The sequence below is a fragment of the Myotis brandtii genome, unplaced genomic scaffold (genome assembly GCF_000412655.1).
Source record: "Myotis brandtii unplaced genomic scaffold, ASM41265v1 scaffold446, whole genome shotgun sequence".
NCBI classification, from domain to species: domain Eukaryota; kingdom Metazoa; phylum Chordata; class Mammalia; order Chiroptera; family Vespertilionidae; genus Myotis; species Myotis brandtii.
The window spans coordinates 680,501-700,532 of NW_005367057.1; the positions used below are offsets into that span (position 1 = coordinate 680,501).

At 43.0% G+C, this 20,032-nt stretch overlaps 1 protein-coding gene across 1 annotated transcript in view; it reads right to left on the bottom strand.

Annotated features, from left to right (window-relative positions):
- DDAH1 (dimethylarginine dimethylaminohydrolase 1) overlaps positions 1-20,032 on the bottom strand; it is a 41,949-nt gene that overhangs the window by 4,568 nt on the left and 17,349 nt on the right. The window contains exon 4 of the mRNA XM_005874587.2: positions 821-964. Within this exon, the coding sequence (XP_005874649.1) occupies positions 821-964 (144 nt within the window). The remainder of the gene's footprint in view (positions 1-820; positions 965-20,032) is intronic.

Genomic DNA, 20,032 nt, shown 5'->3' on the forward strand with positions numbered 1-20,032 from the left:
AAAACTCTTCTGTAATGCTTAGGAAAAATAGCTGGGCATAGATGAAGATGCTGAATGCCTAAGAGGTAGGGGCACTTGAAAGATCTGTGGATGGGCACTGCTTTATCTGTTTGGTAGGATTAGACTGAAATTACTAAAGTGTACAGATGAGACTGGCGGAGTGCCCAGAAGACAAGGGAGATTTCAGTAGACCAGGAAAAAATTCCATATCTAGGTACATTTCCCATGTTGGAACACAAACACAGAGACTCTTAGAGGCACCAGTGGTTGATTCCAAGTATTCTCTAGTCTTCCTGCTCTATCCTTTCTGCTCTATCCGTATTTTAATGCTTATTATCCTAGGATGTGTAGCCCCTTCTCTCTGCAGCCCTGACAATGGGCACCCACCTCCTTGGGTCATTCTTACGCCTCTGCCTTGAGGAAAAAATGACCCTCTGATGAGGGTCAGCTCTGACTTGTCAGAAAACAATGACACAGCTGGCCATCTAGCTGTAGGTCCCTTTGCTTAATGAATATCTGAGAGTGGGGCGGGGCATTTAATCAGGGCTGGAGCACAGGTACTTACTTGAAAAGCTCTGAATACCAGGCATGGCCTTATCAATCGCTGTGCAGGTGCCAGTGACCAATAATATGAATGAGAAGAGTGAGTTAAAGACACTTTCCCTGTGTCCTACCTTATATGATCTTTTCTGCTTTTCTAGTAATTTGATATGTATAGAGGAAAAGGAAGCCCCTGCGATGTGTCACTCCGTCGTGAAAAAATCCCCGATAGGCAGATTTTCAGGGAAGCTAGCCAGCTGCAAGGATGGATGATTTTTACCTTTGCACTTTCTGGATACTCTTCTGGGGTTCGGTGCAACAAGACGTGCCCTTTGCTGGGGATGTTTAGATATATACAGTTTGCAGCCATGTCATCAGGCACAGTGAGTTTGTCGTAGCGGTGGTCACTCATCTGTTGCATGATCTGCAAAGAGGAATACAGCAGGCTAAAGCAGAGTGTCTCCCCACACTTTCCCAAACAGAAGGCAGGCAGGGTCATGGACATAAGCTTGCAACCGAGGCCTAAGAACAGCGCTGTGTTGAAGTTCCCATCCGTGACCCCTAGTCACTTAGAGCCCGAGAGGGAAACCTGCCGGAGCTGTGACTCTTCGGAAGAATCGCAAGGGTTCTTCTTGTGGTTGTTCTTTTAAAAGTGGATGGAACTGGAGAGCATTATGCTAAGTGGAATAAGCCAGTCAGAGAAAGATAAATATCACATGATCTCACTCATTTATGGAATATAATGAACAACATAAACTGATGAACAAAAACAGATCCAGAGACAGAGAAGCATTGATCAGACCGTCAAACCTCAGAGGGAAGGTAGGGGAGGGTGGGGGTAAGGGGGAGAGATCAACCAAAGGACTTATATGCAAGCTAATAGGCCTAACCAATGGACTCAGACAACAGGGGGGTGAGGGCATGAGTGGGGGGATGGGGGGTAATCTGGGGATAAGGACACATATGTAATAACTTAATCAATTAAAAAATTTTTAAAAAGTGTGTGGTCTTTAATTTTTAAAAGGTTTTAAAACTGTGTATAATTTTTCTAGTTTTTGTTCATAATCAGTAAGACACAAAATGGCCACATATATAAAAGGCCCAGCTGGTTTTTTTTTTTTAAATCCTCATCTGAGGATATGTTTTTATTGATTTGAGAGAGAGAGAGAGAGAGGGAGAAAGAGAGAGAGAGAGAGAGAGAGAGAGAGAGAAACACCTATGTGAGAGAGAAACATCAATAAGTTGCCTCCAGTACATGCCCCCACTGGGGAATTGAACCTACAACCTAGGCATGTGCCCTGACCAGGAATCAAACCCACACCTTTTGGCATATGGGACGATGCTCTAACCAACCAAGCTGGCTGGCCAGGGCCCCAGGTGGGGTTGTGATGGTAGCCTTGACTGAATGAGCAGGGCTGACCTGGTCTGTAGGAAAAAAAAGACTAACAGTATTCAGAATGGCCAATAACTCAGTTTACCAATAACCACACATACACAATATATATTCTCCTATGAACACTTAAATTGGCTACACTGTCTGTTAGAAGGTATGCCCTTAATACAATGATCATAAACATCACCTGGGGAGAATGTGAAACTCATATTCCTAGGCTTTAACCCCCAATACCTGATTCTGGTTTGACAGATGTGAGGTGAGGCATATAAATTTGCATTCTGAAAGCCCTCAAGGTAATTCTGAGGCAGACCCCTGGACCACACCTGGGGGAAAAACTGCTTTAGCAAGTCTATTCATCAAACAATGGGTTTCTTAGTGCGTTCGTATAAAATAAACTTTAAAAATAACATAAGATGAAGTCTGCATAAAATTTAAAATATTGATACCTAATCTTACCTCCTCAACACAATCAAAACAAAACCACCCCAAACACACCCCTGCCAAAACCACACACACAACAAAAATGTCCAAACATCAAAAACAAAGCAAGTATTACTTTGGCTTAGTCATGTAGAATCTTTCCATTCTTGATCAATACCCGTATGTTTTAAGGAATCTGCCTAAATGTCTTGTAATGAAGGTATTAATAAGATATTTTCCACAATCTGGTTCTAATATTCCTTTCCAGATAGGTGTCCCTTTACCTTTCAATATTTGTGTGAAGATGTGTTTCATATGACTAGACCCTAGAACTAGGCAGACTCGCCCACTTGGTCACGTGGCGTTGGAAGGTAGGATTGGTGAATGGTATGGAAGTGTGGAAGAGACAGCATCCTCCCAAGAGAATGTGAAGAGTGGCATGTAGTAAGCCCTTCCTGACCCACCAATCAGGCAAACCAACCACTTCTCCTTGTGAAATATGTCAAGGGTCGAGAGAGGCCAGGAGTAATCTGATCATGGGATATCCTTCACAGAGAAGGAAACATTAGAAATAAGATGAACTAATTCGGATGGCGGCATAGGTAAACACCGGAGACTGCTGCCGCGCACAATATCAAAGGCTGAGAGACACAACGATGAGCAGGACATAGATCTGGTTTTTGAAGAGGTCACAGTTTAATGGAGGAGTCTGACAGGTAATTACATTACACTAAGAACAATGATAAATATTTTACATTTATTATCTGATCTCGAAGTTCCTATGTTATAGATGAAGAAGCTGGATTTATAAAGGTCAAATCACTTGCTCAAGGCCTTGTAGGTGAATTCAAGCCCAGATCTGTGCAACTCAAAACCTTCTTTATTAATCTCTGTGCTCTCTTTCCTGACCCCTAGAGCTGCAGCAGATCTCTCTCTCCTACTAACTACCATTAACATCTACTTTTCTGCATTCATGTAGTACTTATTATTTATTCTCTTGTGGTACCATGACTTCTTTTTGTGTATGAATCCTATTATGACACGGTAGTCTGGTGTAGCTACAGGACTTAACTAAACATCTCTCTTGCACTTTTTTAATTTAAATTGTTCTCTGAAAGGATAGGTCCACAGAGTAGATCAGCTGTTGGGCGGTTTCTTCACTAGAGCCCCAATGGAGAACCCTTAGATCTATTAGAATATGGGGACAATTAAGAAGTTAACACTCCTAATGATTAACTTTTCTAAGCAAATTAACAACATACTCAATTTAACCCTCTTTCTATAATGGATATGCTATGGAGCATGGAACAGAGTGCGGAATCTCAGAGGGAAGGTGGGGGTGGGTGGGATTGAGCGGGTGGGATGTAATCAACCAAAGACCTTGTAGCATATATGCATAGCCCATGGATGCAGACAAAGGGATGGTGAGGGCCTGGGGTGAGGTGGGGTGGGATTGGAGGGGGTCGATGGGGGAAAATAACAAAGATTTTAAAAATAATGGATATGCTAAAAAAGAATATGAAGAGGCTGATATAAGAGAAAAAAAATCCAGGTCTTTTCTATTATAAATTGCTATTTAATGCAGACTTCCTTTTTGGATGATTTCAAAACACAGTGGTTTCCATTTATTATTATGTGGGAGGGGCACATTAAGGCCATCAACTCTGGAGTAGGACCTGGGTTTGAGTCTCAGCTCTAACCTTTATGAGCTATGTAAATATAAGCTTCTTTTTTGACTTCTTGGCTTCCTCACCTATAAAACTGGGGATAATAATAGTCTTTTATACTTACTGTGAAAGTTAAATGGAGATAATGTACATAATAAGGCAGGGTAACAAGCCCTTAATAAGCCACTAGTATTTTATGACAGCATGACCAGACAAACAGAGTTCAAGTTTCCAGTCTGCAATCCTATCTACTATTCTGGCAAGCTTTGACTTCAATCTTAAAATAGCTTGTTTTGGAGGTCTATCTTTATTCTTAAAACCATATAACACTATACCCGTCACATTCCTATGGTGATTTCTTTAGTGTCCTTCTTTCTAAGGCCTGCATTATTTAATAGGCAATCCAATGGTCTTGCAGGTTTAGCATCTCTTCTGCCTGGATTCCCTAGAGAGAATTGTTAGAAAACTTCCAGGCTTTTCAAAATTAGGACAAATTTTGATATGCTAATTTTTTTTTACAAAGTTTCTCTTTCTTTTCAAATGGACTAACTCCTTGAGTGCAGGTCTAGGCATATTACAGTGAGCAAAACATGGACTTTGGAGTCAGAAAGGTCTGGGTCTGAAACTTTGCTCTGCTTCACATTAACTCTGACCTTGAGCAAATCCCTCTCCCAGCCTCAAGTCCCTCAGTTTTAAAACGGGATGAAAATGTCACATCTATTCTCCATAGGGCAACACTGAAAATTATTTTTTTTAATTTTTATTTATTTATTTTTTAAATTTAAAAATATATCTTATTGATTTTTTACAGAGAGAAAGGGAGAGGGATAGAGAGTTAGAAACATCGATGAGAGAGAAACATTGATCAGCTGCCTCCTGCATACCCCCTACTGGGGATGTGCCCGCAACCAAGGTACATGCCCTTGGCCAGAATCGAACCTGGGACCCTTGAGTCCGCAGGCCAATGCTCTATCCACTGAGCCAAACCGGTTAGGGCTTATTTATTTTTTGTTAATCCTCACTTAAGGGTATTTTTCTGTGGGAAAGCATGGGACTTAGTTGAAAAGTCTCTAAGAAGATTCTCTGAAAGGTCAGAGGCCTCTAGGGGGACCTTACCAAAGGCTGCAGACCCTGCCTTGACTTTTCCAAACAAGTCTGACCCCCTGGGTGTTTTACTAGAATCTTTATGTGTAGACTTCAAAATGTCCTTGTTTGAAAGACACTACAGAGGCAGGTGCTTTCTCAAGGATACTTACTCTGCTGATTGTATCTAATAGTTAATTTTAGTTCAAGCCGTTGTTAACAATACAAGCCTAAGGAAGCAGGCGATCGAGGCTATTTGCTTCTAAAGCAAAACAGCCCCTTAGCCTCTCTTTTACAGGAATGTGTGTCAGAGTAATCATTCATCCGTCGCTCAGGGTCTGCCGGTCAGCCCCAGCATTGTTCCATTGATTTTTAGAGAGAGTGGAAAGGAGGGGGAGAGACAGAGAGAGAGAGAAACATCAATGTGAGAGAGACACATTGATTGGTTGCCTCTTGCACGCACCCTGACCAGGGCCGGGTATGGGGCCTGCAATGAGGTACATGCCCTTGATCAGAATTGAACCAGGACCTTTTAGTTCATGGGCCAATGCTCCATCTACTGTGCCAAACTGGCTAGGGCTAAGTTTATTTTTTATAAAAATAACAAAACAAAACAGATCATGAACTTGAAGTGCTCAGCACAAGTTCCTAGCACATATTAAGTGTGTAATAAATGTGCGCACTCTTCCTTCTTTGTTTCCTGCAGGTCACCTGGCATATAGCAGGTGATTGAAATGTTTGTACCTAATTGATTCATTTCTTCATTCATTTCTAAGGATATAGGGAACCTCGGGAGCACACTGGGATGGACTAAGCCAGTGGTTCTCAACCTGTGGGTCGAGACCCCTTTGGCGGTTGAACGACCCTTTCACAGGGGTCGCCTAAGACCATCCTGCATATCAGATATTTACATCACGATTCATAACAGTAGCAACATTACAGTTATGAAGTAGCAACGAAAATAATTTTATGGTTGGGTCACAACATGAGGAACTGTATTTAAAGGGCCAGAAGGTTGAGAACCACTGGACTAAGTGATCAATTCTTACGTGAACAATTGCATTCGCTCAGAAAAACAAGATATGGTCTATGTCCAGAGATATAAATACAATTCATTACCTAAAGTAAACCAGGCTAAAATCAATGAGCCCATGTTTGTCTTTTTCTTCATGCTGTACAAGGGCTATAACCTGTGCTCCCAACCCAGATGATTTGGGATGTAAGGCAATAAGGAAAGGTGGACCTGGGGTGAACTAGAGAGCACAGCAGCTAAAAGCATTAAAGCAAAGGAAGGAAAGAAAGAAAAAACTTTGTGTGTAGCGGACTGCACACATGTGCCTCTGTCAGCTTTAACCCCTGCTTGAGTAAAACGGTACAGGCAGCAGATTGGTTTCCTCATAATACAAATGGGGCTGTTTCTAACTGTAAGAGAGAAACTAGGATTTATGTGACTTTTCAGTAGTTACTCTCAGTCCATCTGACCAGCATGCTTCTTTCCTGGTACAGGGGCGAGGACTGCATGATGACTGAATCCCTGCTCGCTGTGTCCTGTGGAAGGTGGGCCACATTTGCTTATGTCTGCAGTCAGAACCAGCCTGTCATCGTTCACAGGGATTGGACCTAATTCACCCCAGGAGTTCAGGATTTCATCCAGGCCAGTAAGGAGACAATCCCCTGGGCTAGAGGTCTACTAAGTTGAACCCCAGTGATCCAAGGGCCTCACAGAAATCCTTAAAACATGGTATGTATAGCCGTTACCTGGTCGAGCCTAGACACAAACAAAAACAAAACCCAGAAAATCTAATCTTTCCATTGACTTAATGTTCTAAGCAATTGGGAGAATTGTGGGTAGCATATTCTGGTCTATCACATTCAGACTAGCTACCAGGTCAACTCATGGTCTACAGACGATTCATTCCACCTCTTTTCTCATAGATAAAGAAATCATCGATGTACAAGGTAAGCTGAAAGAGAAACCAGTATGGCAAGACCACACCCCACAGGCCGATTATACCTTCCAGGGTCCCACAAGCAGCCTGGGCACATTTCCCGCCTCTCCGTCTGACTCATGCATGTCCGGTGGTGACTATGAAGCAGAAACATGGAATGTTGTACATTCCAGAGGAAGTGTTACCAAGGATTGTTATCGGTGCTGACTTCTTGTTTATCAGTGAGGGAACAAACGAAAATTCCGAGGTTGTGCCCACCTCTGAAAGTGCCCGGTTTTGTTAACATAACAGAGACTGTGTGTTTCCCTTCCCTGTGCCTTATTTACTTGGGCTCCAGCTCTCTCCACGCCCCCTCCCACTTCCCACCCTCTCCTCCTTGAGTGAACAATCCTACCCCCACGCCGGTTCCTATGTGTTTGCACTGTTCTTCAGTTAAAGGCATTTATTTGATAGTCTGATCACTGCTTTTCCTCACTCTTTAGTGTTTCTCTCTTTTCTGGGTCTTACAGTTATAATTTATACCTTCTAGTAGAAGCATTCCTGACATTACTGGCATAAGGGCCAGTAATCATTCGAAATATGGTGTTCAAGGACAGCTCCACAGATACCCTGGACCACCAGAAAGATGAACAAGTGGGCCCTAGAGAAAATTAAGCCTGAAACATCTCTGGGGGCAAAGATGACAAAATTGAAGCTGTCCTACTTCAGACACACCGTGAGAAGGCAGGGTTCCTTGGAAAAGGCAATGCTGGGGAAAACGGAAGGCATCGGGAAAAGAGAAAGAACAAATACGAGATGGATTGACTCCATAGGCAGGAGTCTGCAGGAGCCGAGCACAGGGTGTTGTGGACATCAGCCATCATCTTGGGGTTGCCAGGAGTCGGAATAGACTAAATGGCAGGTAACACACACACACACACACACACACACACACACCATGTTTAGTTCCACTTAGTATTATTTCAGGATAGTTTAATTTTTTTTCATTACTGTGAAGAATTATAATTTCCTTAGTGGGGAAATAATTTAATGCTGGGAATACATAAAGTAATTCACTGATAAATTCTACGGAGAGTTACTCTTAAACTAAATGTCTTAACAAACCACCAAAGCCACCTTAGGAGAAGTTTTTCAATTAATTTACCAAGGCCCCAGGGTTATCATTTTAAGACAGGTTAGAAAATGTGCCAGAAGAAATGACTTTTAATAATAGAACAGGCCTCATTTGGAACAGTGAGTGGTTCTGCTTAACTGTGGAAAGAAAAAAAATGCAAAAGGTGTGTCAGGCATAGTCTTTCTAAATGAAAAGGACTTAGGAAGCGGTAACTACAGAGAATAAACAGAAAATGCTTTTTTTTTCATGAAAGAGCTAAAGGTATTTATTTTAAAAACTTTTTAATTGAATTTGTTGGGATGACACTGGTTAATAAAATTATATAGGTTTCAGGTGTACAATTCTATAATACATCATCTATATATTGTACTGTGTGTTCACCACCCCAAATCAAGCCTCCTTTCATCATCATTTAAAGATGTTTATTTTAAACACAGAGAAATTCTGTCTTTTGGGACAAAGAACAGGTTTCTCTTTTCCTGTCAGAGTGATTATTTTCCTTTCTTTCATATGTTGCTATTGTCTGAATAAGACAGCTTGCATTTATTTATAGCTGGGTTTAGGAGATACGTGTACATGTACACGCAGAGTGCTCACCATTCAGAGGGGAACAAACGCACAGAAAAAGATTCAGGAGATGTACGTCTCTCTATCACCTTTCCCTGTTGTGTTAAAATGGGCCCTGGGAGGATGCACTCAGGTGGCCTGCCTGGCAGGGCATCACCTCAAAGAGCGCAGGCTCCTAAAGAGGAGCCAGGGCGAGGTGGAGGGAAAGGCTTTGTTTCCACTTTGGGGATGCACGGAAGCCTTTGTTAAAAGATGAGCATCATTTCAAACACCCTGAGAATGGGCTGCTGGGCTGTTTAGTTCCATGTTCTAACATTTTTTCCTAATAAAAGGATGAAGGAGGTGTGTTGCTCCAGGGTTCTATGTAAAGTGCTCTTTTTTAAAAACCAAACAAAACACCCACATATATTTTTACTGATTTCAGGGAGGAAGGGAGAGGGAGAGGGAGAGGGAGAGGGAGAGGGAGAGAGAGAAGCATCAATGATGAGAGAGAATCATTGATTGGCTGCCTCCTGCAATCCCCCCACTGAGGATCAAGCCTGCAACCCGGGCATGTGCCCTGACCGGGAATCTAACCATGACCTCCTGGTTCATAGGTTGATGCTCAACCACTGAGCCTCACCAGCTGGGCTGTAAAGTGTTCTTTTAACTACAGGGATGGTACACTGCGCTTCATACTCTGCCCTCAGACAGAACTGAAAGGAGAAAGCCCTAACCCTTCCACAGCACCACAAATTCCCCAGGGGTTCCCAACTTTGGATGATACATAGCAGTTCTATAGGGCTTTGGGGGAGGATCTGAGAAGTCAAGATGCTGCTTCAAATGCCTTTTCTGACTTCTGCCATTTCTCAAAGGAATTGCTCCACGTTGTGTAAAGCATAGTAAATATTATTGGGGTTAGATATAATTGGTGTTCAGTTCAATTCCACGTCCTTGATGGAGGCTCTCCTATGGGGTAGGCACCTTGGCAGTGGGAGGAGGGAAAGGGAAAATGATGCAAAGGTAATGTAGTCGCAGGCTCTGCCTTCAGGAGATGATAATCTATAGTTTAAGGCAGGACAAGCATGTGGAGGGTATGCTGGCAGGAAAGAGAAAGCCAACCTCACTTCTATCAGAGGCACCTCCTTAACAAAGCAGGCACGCAATGGAGAGGAAGTGCTCTGAGGATCATCTTGGCCACGCCGTGGTCTGTTACGCAGCTGCTGGTCTGGAGGAACCAGCCTCGCTCCCCAGAGTGGAGCTGTCACAGAGCAGAGTGGGAAGTGTCTGGCTTTCAGCCCAAGAGGATTTACATGGCTGGATGCATTAACAGCCAGGCATTTCCGGCAGTTCCCAACATTTCTGGGAATTTTCTCATCCAACGGACTGGAAGGCAGCTCCATTCGCCCACTTGTTTGTTACTCATGGCTTTTTTGTATTACCTCAATTATTTAAAAACAAATTCTTGGGCTATGTTGTTTCACAGGACAATGAAGGACTTATTGGTCAAATATTGAAGCAAAGGTATATAGAAGGTATTTAGAGATATTTAGGAAATTCAGAGCACATTTGTGGCATACTCGTGATGGATCTTTCTATGAAATATACGTATGTACCATGTCAACAGATCAAAACTGAGCCCATATTGAAAGCAACTGATTATAGATCCTATTGAGATATACAATATATGATGCTCAAGCACACTTTTCATTGTTACTGGATATCTAAAATCATTCATGCATTTATATCCATCCATCAAGCATTTATTGAGAGCCTGACAACAGAGTAGGCGACAAGCCCAGGCAGTCCTTTTAAAGCTGAGTCAATATAGCTATGGATAGAATTTTAGAATCAATATCATGTTTTCATTTTTCTTAGTCCTTCTGCAAATCAGGTCAAAATGAGCAGAATTTGAGAGAGGTGGCTTTTAAACATCCTGTCTGAATTGATGGGCTGTATAGATTCTAAGAATGAGGTTACTTGGTTCTTTTTGGTTAAATCTGAGCATACTTTCAATGGCGGATATCCCCTTCAATTCTCTCTCATATTTGGAATGGCTGCTTATGCTCAGTACATGATCCACTAAATATGTGGAGGAAAGATTTCTGTTATTCAAACTGCAGCCAGAAATCACATGAACCATTTCTGGAAGGAACCCTCAAAAACAAAGGTTTCTGTAGAAGGCTGGGAGAACCTCCCACGCTGTTAGGGGACACTCTGAGCTCTCTGGGCCCTGGGCATGGGGAGGAGGAACAAGGGAGGCTCGCTGGGTGGGTCACAGCCCTAAGTTTCTAATTTCAGGGGTAGAAAGGAAAGAAATTCAGACCAAAGCACCCCTTCCAGATGCAAAGTCTGGGATCCTACCCTCCCTTCAAACCCTTGCCCATGAATTCTCTAAGCCTAGCTCTGTGGCAGAAGCAAGTCTCCCACAGCCTTCTTCTCATCTTTTGTACAGGGGTGGGCAAAAGCAGGTTTATGTATGTGAGTGACATTCTTTTGAGTTAAAAAAGTGATTGTAATAATCATAACCTGCATGTCTCTCTCCATACAAACAACTGTAAACCTACTTTTGCCAGCCCCTGTATGTCAGTGCAGTAGACAGCTGTCTAATTGGCTATTTAAGTCATGCCCTGGTTATGCTTCCCCAGGTAACTGCACCCTCAACCTCATCATCCGAAATTAAACTCTGGGTATTGGGGGCTTGGTGATCTCTCAGGTTCCCCTGGGACATTCTATCACAAGAAACAGCTGGAGCATTTTTTGAACTATTTTCCATTTATTTATGGTTCACCTATTCTACACTCATTTTGCAAAACAACCCATTTTTATAGATGAGAAAACCCAGGTTCAGAGAAATTCAGTAATTTTTTCAAGGCCACATGTTAAGGCAGTAAATCCAGAATTTGATGCCCCGATACGTCAACTTACAAATGCCCACCTTTTCTTGTCATGCCAAACTACCACATTGCTAATATCCCTTGAAAGCCTAGACTCTGAGCCCACGAACTGGCAGCCTCTAAGCTAATTTTTCTTATATATATAACTTATTTAACATATATATATTTTTAAAAGTTTGTGTTTAAATACATTTTAGACAGAGAAGATCTGGCCCTGAAGCCATTTGCATTTGCTACTGGACCCTATGGGCTGGTTTCCGCAAAGCTAGCTATTATGTTCTTTAGTAGATGAAAGAGGAGCCAAGTCTTTGGGAATGGGAAAAGACAGTGGGGGGCAATGCATTATTGTTCCTTGAGCAGCAGAGGGGCAGACTCCAAGGTGAGAGATGAGAAATGGCCAAACGAAAGCCTCTGGAGGTTTTGCACCCCTGAGAGCAGTTACATGTGGCTTTGTTACTCAATTTCTGTGATTATTTCACATCTCTGAAATTTTTGCCCATGTATACTCAGTAGTTCCGATGCATGAAAATAACATGCTACACAAAAACCCAATGAATATTGGGGCTGCTTGTAGCTATTCCATTCCCTGCTACTGAAAAACACTCTTGCTGGCATGGTCTATTTGATTGTCAGTCACTGCTGTCCCTAAATGTGTCAGGGGGAAGCACCTTCCTCTGATAGGCTCAGAAATGGAAACTTCTGTGAGACAGGTTGACAGATCTCCTTCATATTTTAGGATGTGGTTTCTTACCCACAGCACTGCTGACATGTTGGGCTGGATAAGTCTTTGTGTTGGGGACTGTCCTGTGCATTGTAGGATATTTAGCAGCACCCCTGGTCTTTATCCAGTAGCATCCATCCACCCATCCCCTCACATTGTGACAAAAATATTTCCAGCCCTAGCTGGTTTGGCTCAGTGGATAGAGCGTCGGCCTGCAGACTAAAGGGTCCTGGTTTGATTCTAGTCAAAGGCACATGCCCAGGTTTCGGGCTTGATCCCCAGTGGTGGGCGGGCAGGAGGCAATGCTTCTCTTTCATCACTGATGTTTCTCTCTCGCGCTCTTCCTATCCCTTCCACTCTGAAATAAAAAAAATATATTTTAAAAATATTTTTAAAAAGTTTCCAGATGTTGCCGAATGCCCCCCGGTGGGCCAAGTTGCCTCTGGTGAGAAGCACTGTCTTTAGGAGAAAGCCACAAAATGTATTCATAGGTTAGGAGAAGAGTAGATACTTATGGGAAATAAGAAGAAATATAGAAAAAGAAAGAGAAAGAAATCAAACTTCCAAATAAGTATACTGTTCACTCTTCTATTCTTCCTCTGATTTAATAAGATCCCTGAAAAGAAATGGATTAGAGTTTAAGAGAACAGTTGTTGTCCCCACATACCTTTTATGAGAAACCAAAATTGCCTGCAAATGACTACAACTAAACCATGGCTCATGAAGAAAGCAGCATGCCCACCTTGCCTACTCTTGTGTGGGGAGTTACTGGGCTCCCTGCATTTCAGGTTTTACATTCTGACATGGGGAAGAGAAACCTTGGTTTCTGTCTGGATATGGCCTTTGATAGTGTCATACAGTGACCGTTAATAACATAATCTGAGCACCAGGAAAGTGGTGTCATTTTATAGAAAGCTAAGAATTCTACATTTGAGAACTAGGCAGGAATTTGGGTATTATCAAGCCCACTTCTCTTTTACAGGAGCTCAGAGATGAAAAGTTAAATGATTTACCTAAAATCACAAAAAGGTAGTGAACTGCAGTGAGGATGATCCGAGGTCTCATGACTCAGTCCAGGCCTTTCCCACTGGTCTTGGTTTGGTGGAGGGGATTTAAGTGGGACCCAGAGGGACACTGTCAGCTTTTCCATAGCCCCCTCCTTCACTCCCAAGTTAAGGGGTCTTTCTTCTCCAAGGTCAGATAAGATTGTCTTGCACCTCTATTTCTTGACTGATGGAATGTCCTAGGGGCCAGTGGCTCTCAACCCTGGCTACAAATTAGAATAATCTGGGGAGCTTAAAAAAATGCAGATTTCTGAGCCCAACCATAAAGATTTTTTATTTACTGGGTCCAGAGTAAGGCAAAACATTGGTATTTCTTTTCTTTTCTTTTTATTTTAAATATATTTTTATTGATTTCAGAGAGGAAGGGAGAAGGAGAGATAGAAACGAGAGAGAATCATTGATTGGCTGCCTCCCATATGCTCCACACTGGGGATCGAGCCCGAAACCTGGGCATATGTCCTGACTGGGAATCAAACCATGACCTCCTGGTTCATAGGTGGAAGCTCAACCACTGAGCCACTGGACCCCATGGGCTGGTTTTTCTTTTTAAACACTCCCCCAGGTGACTGGAATATGTGCACAGGATTGAGAACCACTCTTCTGTGACCTCTTAATAATTTCTACCAGTTTAGGGGGTAGAAGGTGGGAGGAAGAAAGGAGGCAGATTATACTCTCCTGTTTTCTCTGGTCCAGCTTCCACTGAATTAGATCTATATGGAGATACGTATTTTTCAGGTGCTATCCCTTGTAAACCTGGTCAGCATACACAGTCATTCCTGGATTGCCTCAAAAAAACCCTATCCATGTAGGGTTACAGACTTTTCTCAGGTTTGGCAGGTTGGAGGATTGCAGTTACATAAACACGGAGAATACTAAGCACTGGTGTATTCAAAGACTTGACTACTCTGCTTCCAATTCGGACCTCTCCCCACTCCCTTTCTTCTCCGCTTCTTTATCTCCACATTCCTATTGTTTCTAACGAAGGACAGTTTTGCTTTCTTTTTTGCTGTATTGTTTCCTGCTGATCCCAAGCCTACAAAGGTCCCTTTACCCCAAAGGATTATCATTTCCTAAACAAAGGCAATTCTCCCCTCAGAGAAATTGAAGATTTAGATCTTCTAAGGGTCTAGTGGACATTGTGGCTACATCCTACACATCAATTCCCTGCTTTCTCAGTAACTACCCCAAGTTTCATTTGTATATATTCATACCTTCCTGTGCAGAACCACATAATTGGGGAGGAGCTAATTCTACCCCTGGCTCCAGGACTGACTCACAGGACCTGTAGTGTCTCAGTTATATGGTTATGGTGCTTCTAGGTCAAAACAACAGCAAAAATAAAAAACAACTCCCCCCAAAACCCCAAACCAAACAAATAAACAAAATATGCCCCCACAAACCTCTCAAATCTAACACTTTTGCTTATTAAGCAGTTAGGTCCAAACAACTTAATAGCAGAATTGTGTGTGCTATCTGACAGGTATATCTGTCCTTTTTGAAAATTTAAACTATGCCACAGTGGCCCTGTAAGTTTGCTGCGATGCCTATGTGCCTCAGTGCAGGCAGGGGACTGGAGCTCCCGGGTTAGGGTTAGTGGTTCAGGAATTGGGCAGATGACCGATTTGGACTAATGAGAATGGATAAGATCTGAAGGACTGATTCAACCCTTAAAAAAAAAAAAAGATCTGAAGGACTGATGCCCCCTCCCTGAATGTGGGGAGGAAGCATGTAGCCAGCAGCTGCTGGCAGCCACAGTGCTCCCCTGAGCAGGAGCCAGCTTCATAATGAAGCCCATCTGTGAAAGAGCAGAGAGATAAAAGGATCTGGTTTCCAATGACATCATTGAGCAGACAGATCAAACCTAAAGTCTGCATTACTTCAGACCTACATGGATCAATAAATCTCCGTCATTGTTTTGGTCAGCCTGAATTGGATTTTCTGTTAATGACTAGTGAAGACAGACAGCCTTTATCAATTAGGACTAAATTAGACTGTAACAGAAACTACCTGCCTCCCAAAGTGACTTAAAAATGTTTGTTTTTCTCTCATGTGAAAGGAGTTTTGAGGTCATAGTGTAGTGCAAGCATGTCAAACTTACGGCCTGAAGGCTGCATGCCTCGTTTATTTGGCCCGTGTTAGCCTTTGAGTTTGACATACTTGGTGTAGTGACTTGACAGTCATCAGAAATCCAGGATCCTTCTAGCTTTTTGCTCTGCCATACCTGGGACCCAGTCCTTGTCCTCGTGATATAAAATAGCTGCTGGTGCTCCAACCATCACATCCTCTTTTTCAAGCAGCAAGATTCAGGAAGGGGAGATGGCACAATGCCCTTTCAAATCCAGTGCTTCTACTTTCATCTCATTGAGCAATACTTACGCTCATTGCCATCCCCAGTACTAAGGAAGCTGAGAAATGTGGACTTTACTCCAAGTGGCAATGTGCACATCTAAAACTCCAGGTCCAATTCATAAAGAAGGGAGGGTGGAATGGAAGTTGGAGAAGGTGACTAGCTGACTGTCATCAACTGATTCGGAGAGTGATATATATTTTGACATCACCACTGTACATATTTTGACCTGTGCCCCTTTAGGCAATTGTCATACTCTTTGAATTGAGTCAAGGTATCCAAGTCTTCCCAGAAGGCCAGGTGATTAGATGATTACGGAGACGCTTCCAGGAGGCACAGTCACATTGCTGGCCCTTTGCAGTAGTGCTTGGCATGTGGTAGGTGCTCAATACATAAAAACATTTTTAAATGTCTTCACCTGAGGATATGGTTTTTTAAAAAAATTATTATTATTTTGAGAGAGAGAGAGAGAACATCAATGTAAGAAAGAAACATAAAAAATTATTATTATTTTGAGAGAGAGAGAGAGAGAGAACATCAATGTAAGAAAGAAACATCAAACGGTTGCCTCCTGTACACGCCCTCACCGGCAATCTAGGCATGTGCCCTGACCTGGAATCGAACCCACAACCTTTTGGTGTACGGGAGGGCACTCCAACCAACAGAGCCACACCAGCCAGGGCTGTGTTCAATACATTCTTGTTGAGTGTTAAAATGAATGAATGATCTCTTAGCAGTACATTTCAACAACTTAAAATCCTCCTAAAATCTCCTGATGCAATTTCCTGTAAGACACACTCACTTAGAGCTCAACCTTCAGGGAAGAGCAGAGAAGAGCCGTGGAGCATACTGGTCACTCGGTCTTCAACTTTAACCAGCTTTGGTTGTTTTCAAGAGGCCCTTCTCAAGTTCTCCTCAATAAGCTCAGGGAAGGGACCAAACTTTTTATCCAAAGCGAGTTCTGGGTCTCTTTCCTCCTTCCACTATTCCCACTTGAAGAATTAGTTTCATGCTTGTTTTCAAGCCACAGGACTCCAGAGCTGGAAAGGAATACAGACTTTTCCATTCAAGTCCCGGGGCCCATGTGCCTAATGAGAATGAGGGCATAGCCCTCGCTGCAGAGACACTGCATGTTAATATACAAATGCTGTCAACAGAGAGAAAGGCACTAGATGGAGCACATGATAAGCAACTTATTCTGTAAGCATTTCCCTAACAAGACACAGCATTTCAGAGAAAAGTTAGCTCTTCACAAGCCTTTGTATTTCAGTAACCTGGTAAAATCCTGTATGGTTTTCTTCCACATGAGAGCTATTCCTCTGAAGTGCCAGTTATATTACTCAATATAATACTGCTCTGAATGATATTAGGTGGCATTTTCTGTTCAAGAATATAACAATTTACTTTTGGAAAAGGATTTTATTCCCCTGCCCTCAAACTCTAGTGTAGGAACTGATGCCAGGTGAATTCCAGACAGAGCCAGTGTTCCTCTCAGTGTGGTCTGGGATCACCTGCTCCGGAGTCAGGCAGTGGTTCCTGGGCTCCTTCCCAGTCTCCTGAATCAGAATTTCTCGTGGTGAACCCCAGGAATGTGATGTGCATTTCAAATGTGTGCTCCCTGTCGTTCTTGGGTACACTAAAGTTTGAAAACCCCTCACTTAGACTTTTCAAGTTAAATTAACATGATATTCACACCTAAAAGGAATTATTACTGCTACCGATGCTACAACTACTGTTAGCTAACCTATGTCGAGCTCTTATCAGTTGCCAAGGTGTGGATGAAAAGAAATCAATGACTAGAAAAATGCACAAAATGGCATAGATTCAACACCTTTCATCTAACTTCTAAATGGTTCTTTAACACTGCACCATGAGTCACCTCTGCCTCTGTGGTCACAACTTTGAACTTGGTCCCACCTCAGAAAGAGATAAAAGGGAATGGCTGCTGTAACCTGTCTCCAAAGCCGACTTTGACATTTGTAGACAGTGATTGAGTAACACGGGGCCCCAACCACAGTATCCAGTGACCACAAATACAAAATAGATTTGGAAATGTTCTGAAAGGCTGCTGGACCCATCTGACATTTTGAAAGATGAAAACAAGGAGAAACAGTAAGTGCTTATTAAGAGCATGGCAATGCGAGTGGCAGGGCTTTACAGGAAAGTGATGGCGAATTTACTTCTGTTTCTCTCACTTGCCATTATTTCTAAGGATGGTCCAAGTCCCAACATTGTATCAGGCCGTGTGGATGTTCTCCCTAGAGGCTGGAGAATAATTCACAGTTAAAATGTCACCTCTGATTTAGTGCCTACGTTTTGCCACACACTTATTAACTTTCAGCCAAGCAATGGGATGCTCATCAACACCTAAAGCATTTAATACATGTGACTTTCACGGAGAAACAGTAACCCAAAACTCAACCATCCTCCCTCCAGCTCAACTGACACATTTCCTAATCCCTTCAACATCATGGGTACTGGTGTTGGCATGGGCCAGAGGGTCACACAGGTCATCCTGCGATGCACAATTTTAGCCCATAAGGCAGAAAACATCTAGCTTTTTTTTTTTTCGGTCTTTTGCCAACTCAATTCAGCCAAGAAACAAAAGGACGCTGCTGGAGATGAAGAGCATGAAATGTGAAAGTGATTTTTTTCTGGTGTGCCCTGAGAGTAAGTAGATAAAGACAATAAAAAATAAATGGAGGATGGTAAAGGACAGAGACTCCACATTTGGATGAGCCACCACAGCTGCCAATGGAAACTGAAATAGGAGCCAACCTCATTAGTGGCAGACGGGCTTAGACAGCGGATGTCTACCAGAGCTGCTGTCAGGTGGATGTGTCTGAGGGTAGCTCAGTTCCCAAAATGTGAATCTAGGTCAGTGAAATCCAGCTACATACCCCTGCCTACCCGTTTTCTATGGTTTGTTCCTGTGGAGATGAGGTGCCAGGGAGCATTTGAACTCTTTTCCAAAAATTTTACCAAAGGCACCCCATCTGGTAGTCATTTCTGAAGTCATGTTGTTCATCATTGACCCCCAGGGCCTAGTACAGTGCCTGGTACGCAACAAGAGCTCTACATATACATACCTGCCAAAGGGTGGCTCCGCTCCTTCCTCCCTTGCCCCTTCAAGCCCATGGGTCACAATGTTCTGCTACTCCTCTAAATGACCTCAGCTTCTGCATGGCCCTTCCATGTTCACGGCTGCTCTCCTGGTCCAGACCTCCTTGCCTTTATGGACTTCATGATCGTATCTGACTAGTATTATCCCTCCTAGTCCGTCTGTTAAATCATTATAGCCGGAAGGACAAACAGATCTTTCTGAAGGATCTTCAGCTTTTACACCACTGCTAAAAAAGCTCAGTGGCTCCCCACAGCCTGCAGATAAGAAAATCCTAATTCCTTGGCCTTTGAAACAAGACCATCTTATATCTTGGACCTTCACGTTCTTTCTTTCCCTGCATACACCCTTGTTCTAGCCTTTGTTTTTGATTATAGAAAGGGTATTGTCCTGTTTGTAACAGCCACTCCGCCGTGCCAGTCTAGGGCTTGCTGCTCATGCAGGCAGAAAGGGTATTGTCCTGTTTGTAACAGCCATTCCTCCGCCGTGCCAGTCTAGGGCTTGCTGCTCATGCAGGTCCACTTAGACTTTGCCTCCTGCCTCTTGTGACCACTCCCTCCTCAGAACTCCCATCACCCCTACCAGGACCCTCTACCATTTGTTAGTCATTTACACTGTGACAGTATTTATCTTTAAAAGAAATTTTTCTTAAATCCTCGCCTGAGGATGTTTTTATTGATTTTTAGAGAGAATGGAAGAGAGAGGCGGAGGGGAGAGAGAGAACCACTGATGTGAAAGAGAAACATTGATTGGTTGCCTCCCATACTTGTCCCGACCAGGGATTGAACCTGCAACCTAGGTGTGTGCTCTGACCAGGAATGGAACCCACAACATTTTCAGTGTACAGGACGATACTCCAATCAACTGAGCCACCCGCCAGGGTGACAGTGTTTACTTGTCCCATCCTGTTTCCCTAGTTAAGCTGGAGGGGCACTGAGGACAGAGACTGTTTCTCACCCATCGCAGTGTCCCCTGTGCTGAGGACAGTACCCTTCACACAGCTGCTGTAACACAGTAAATACTGCCGTATCCTGCTGGAGAAACCCGTTCTGAGCTCAACTGTGATCAGTTTTCAATTGCCTATTAAAAACTATTTTTGCTGAAGAGACAGTAATAAACTGTTTTGGAAACCTTACCTCTTCTTCCTATCAGATTTTTATGTATGAA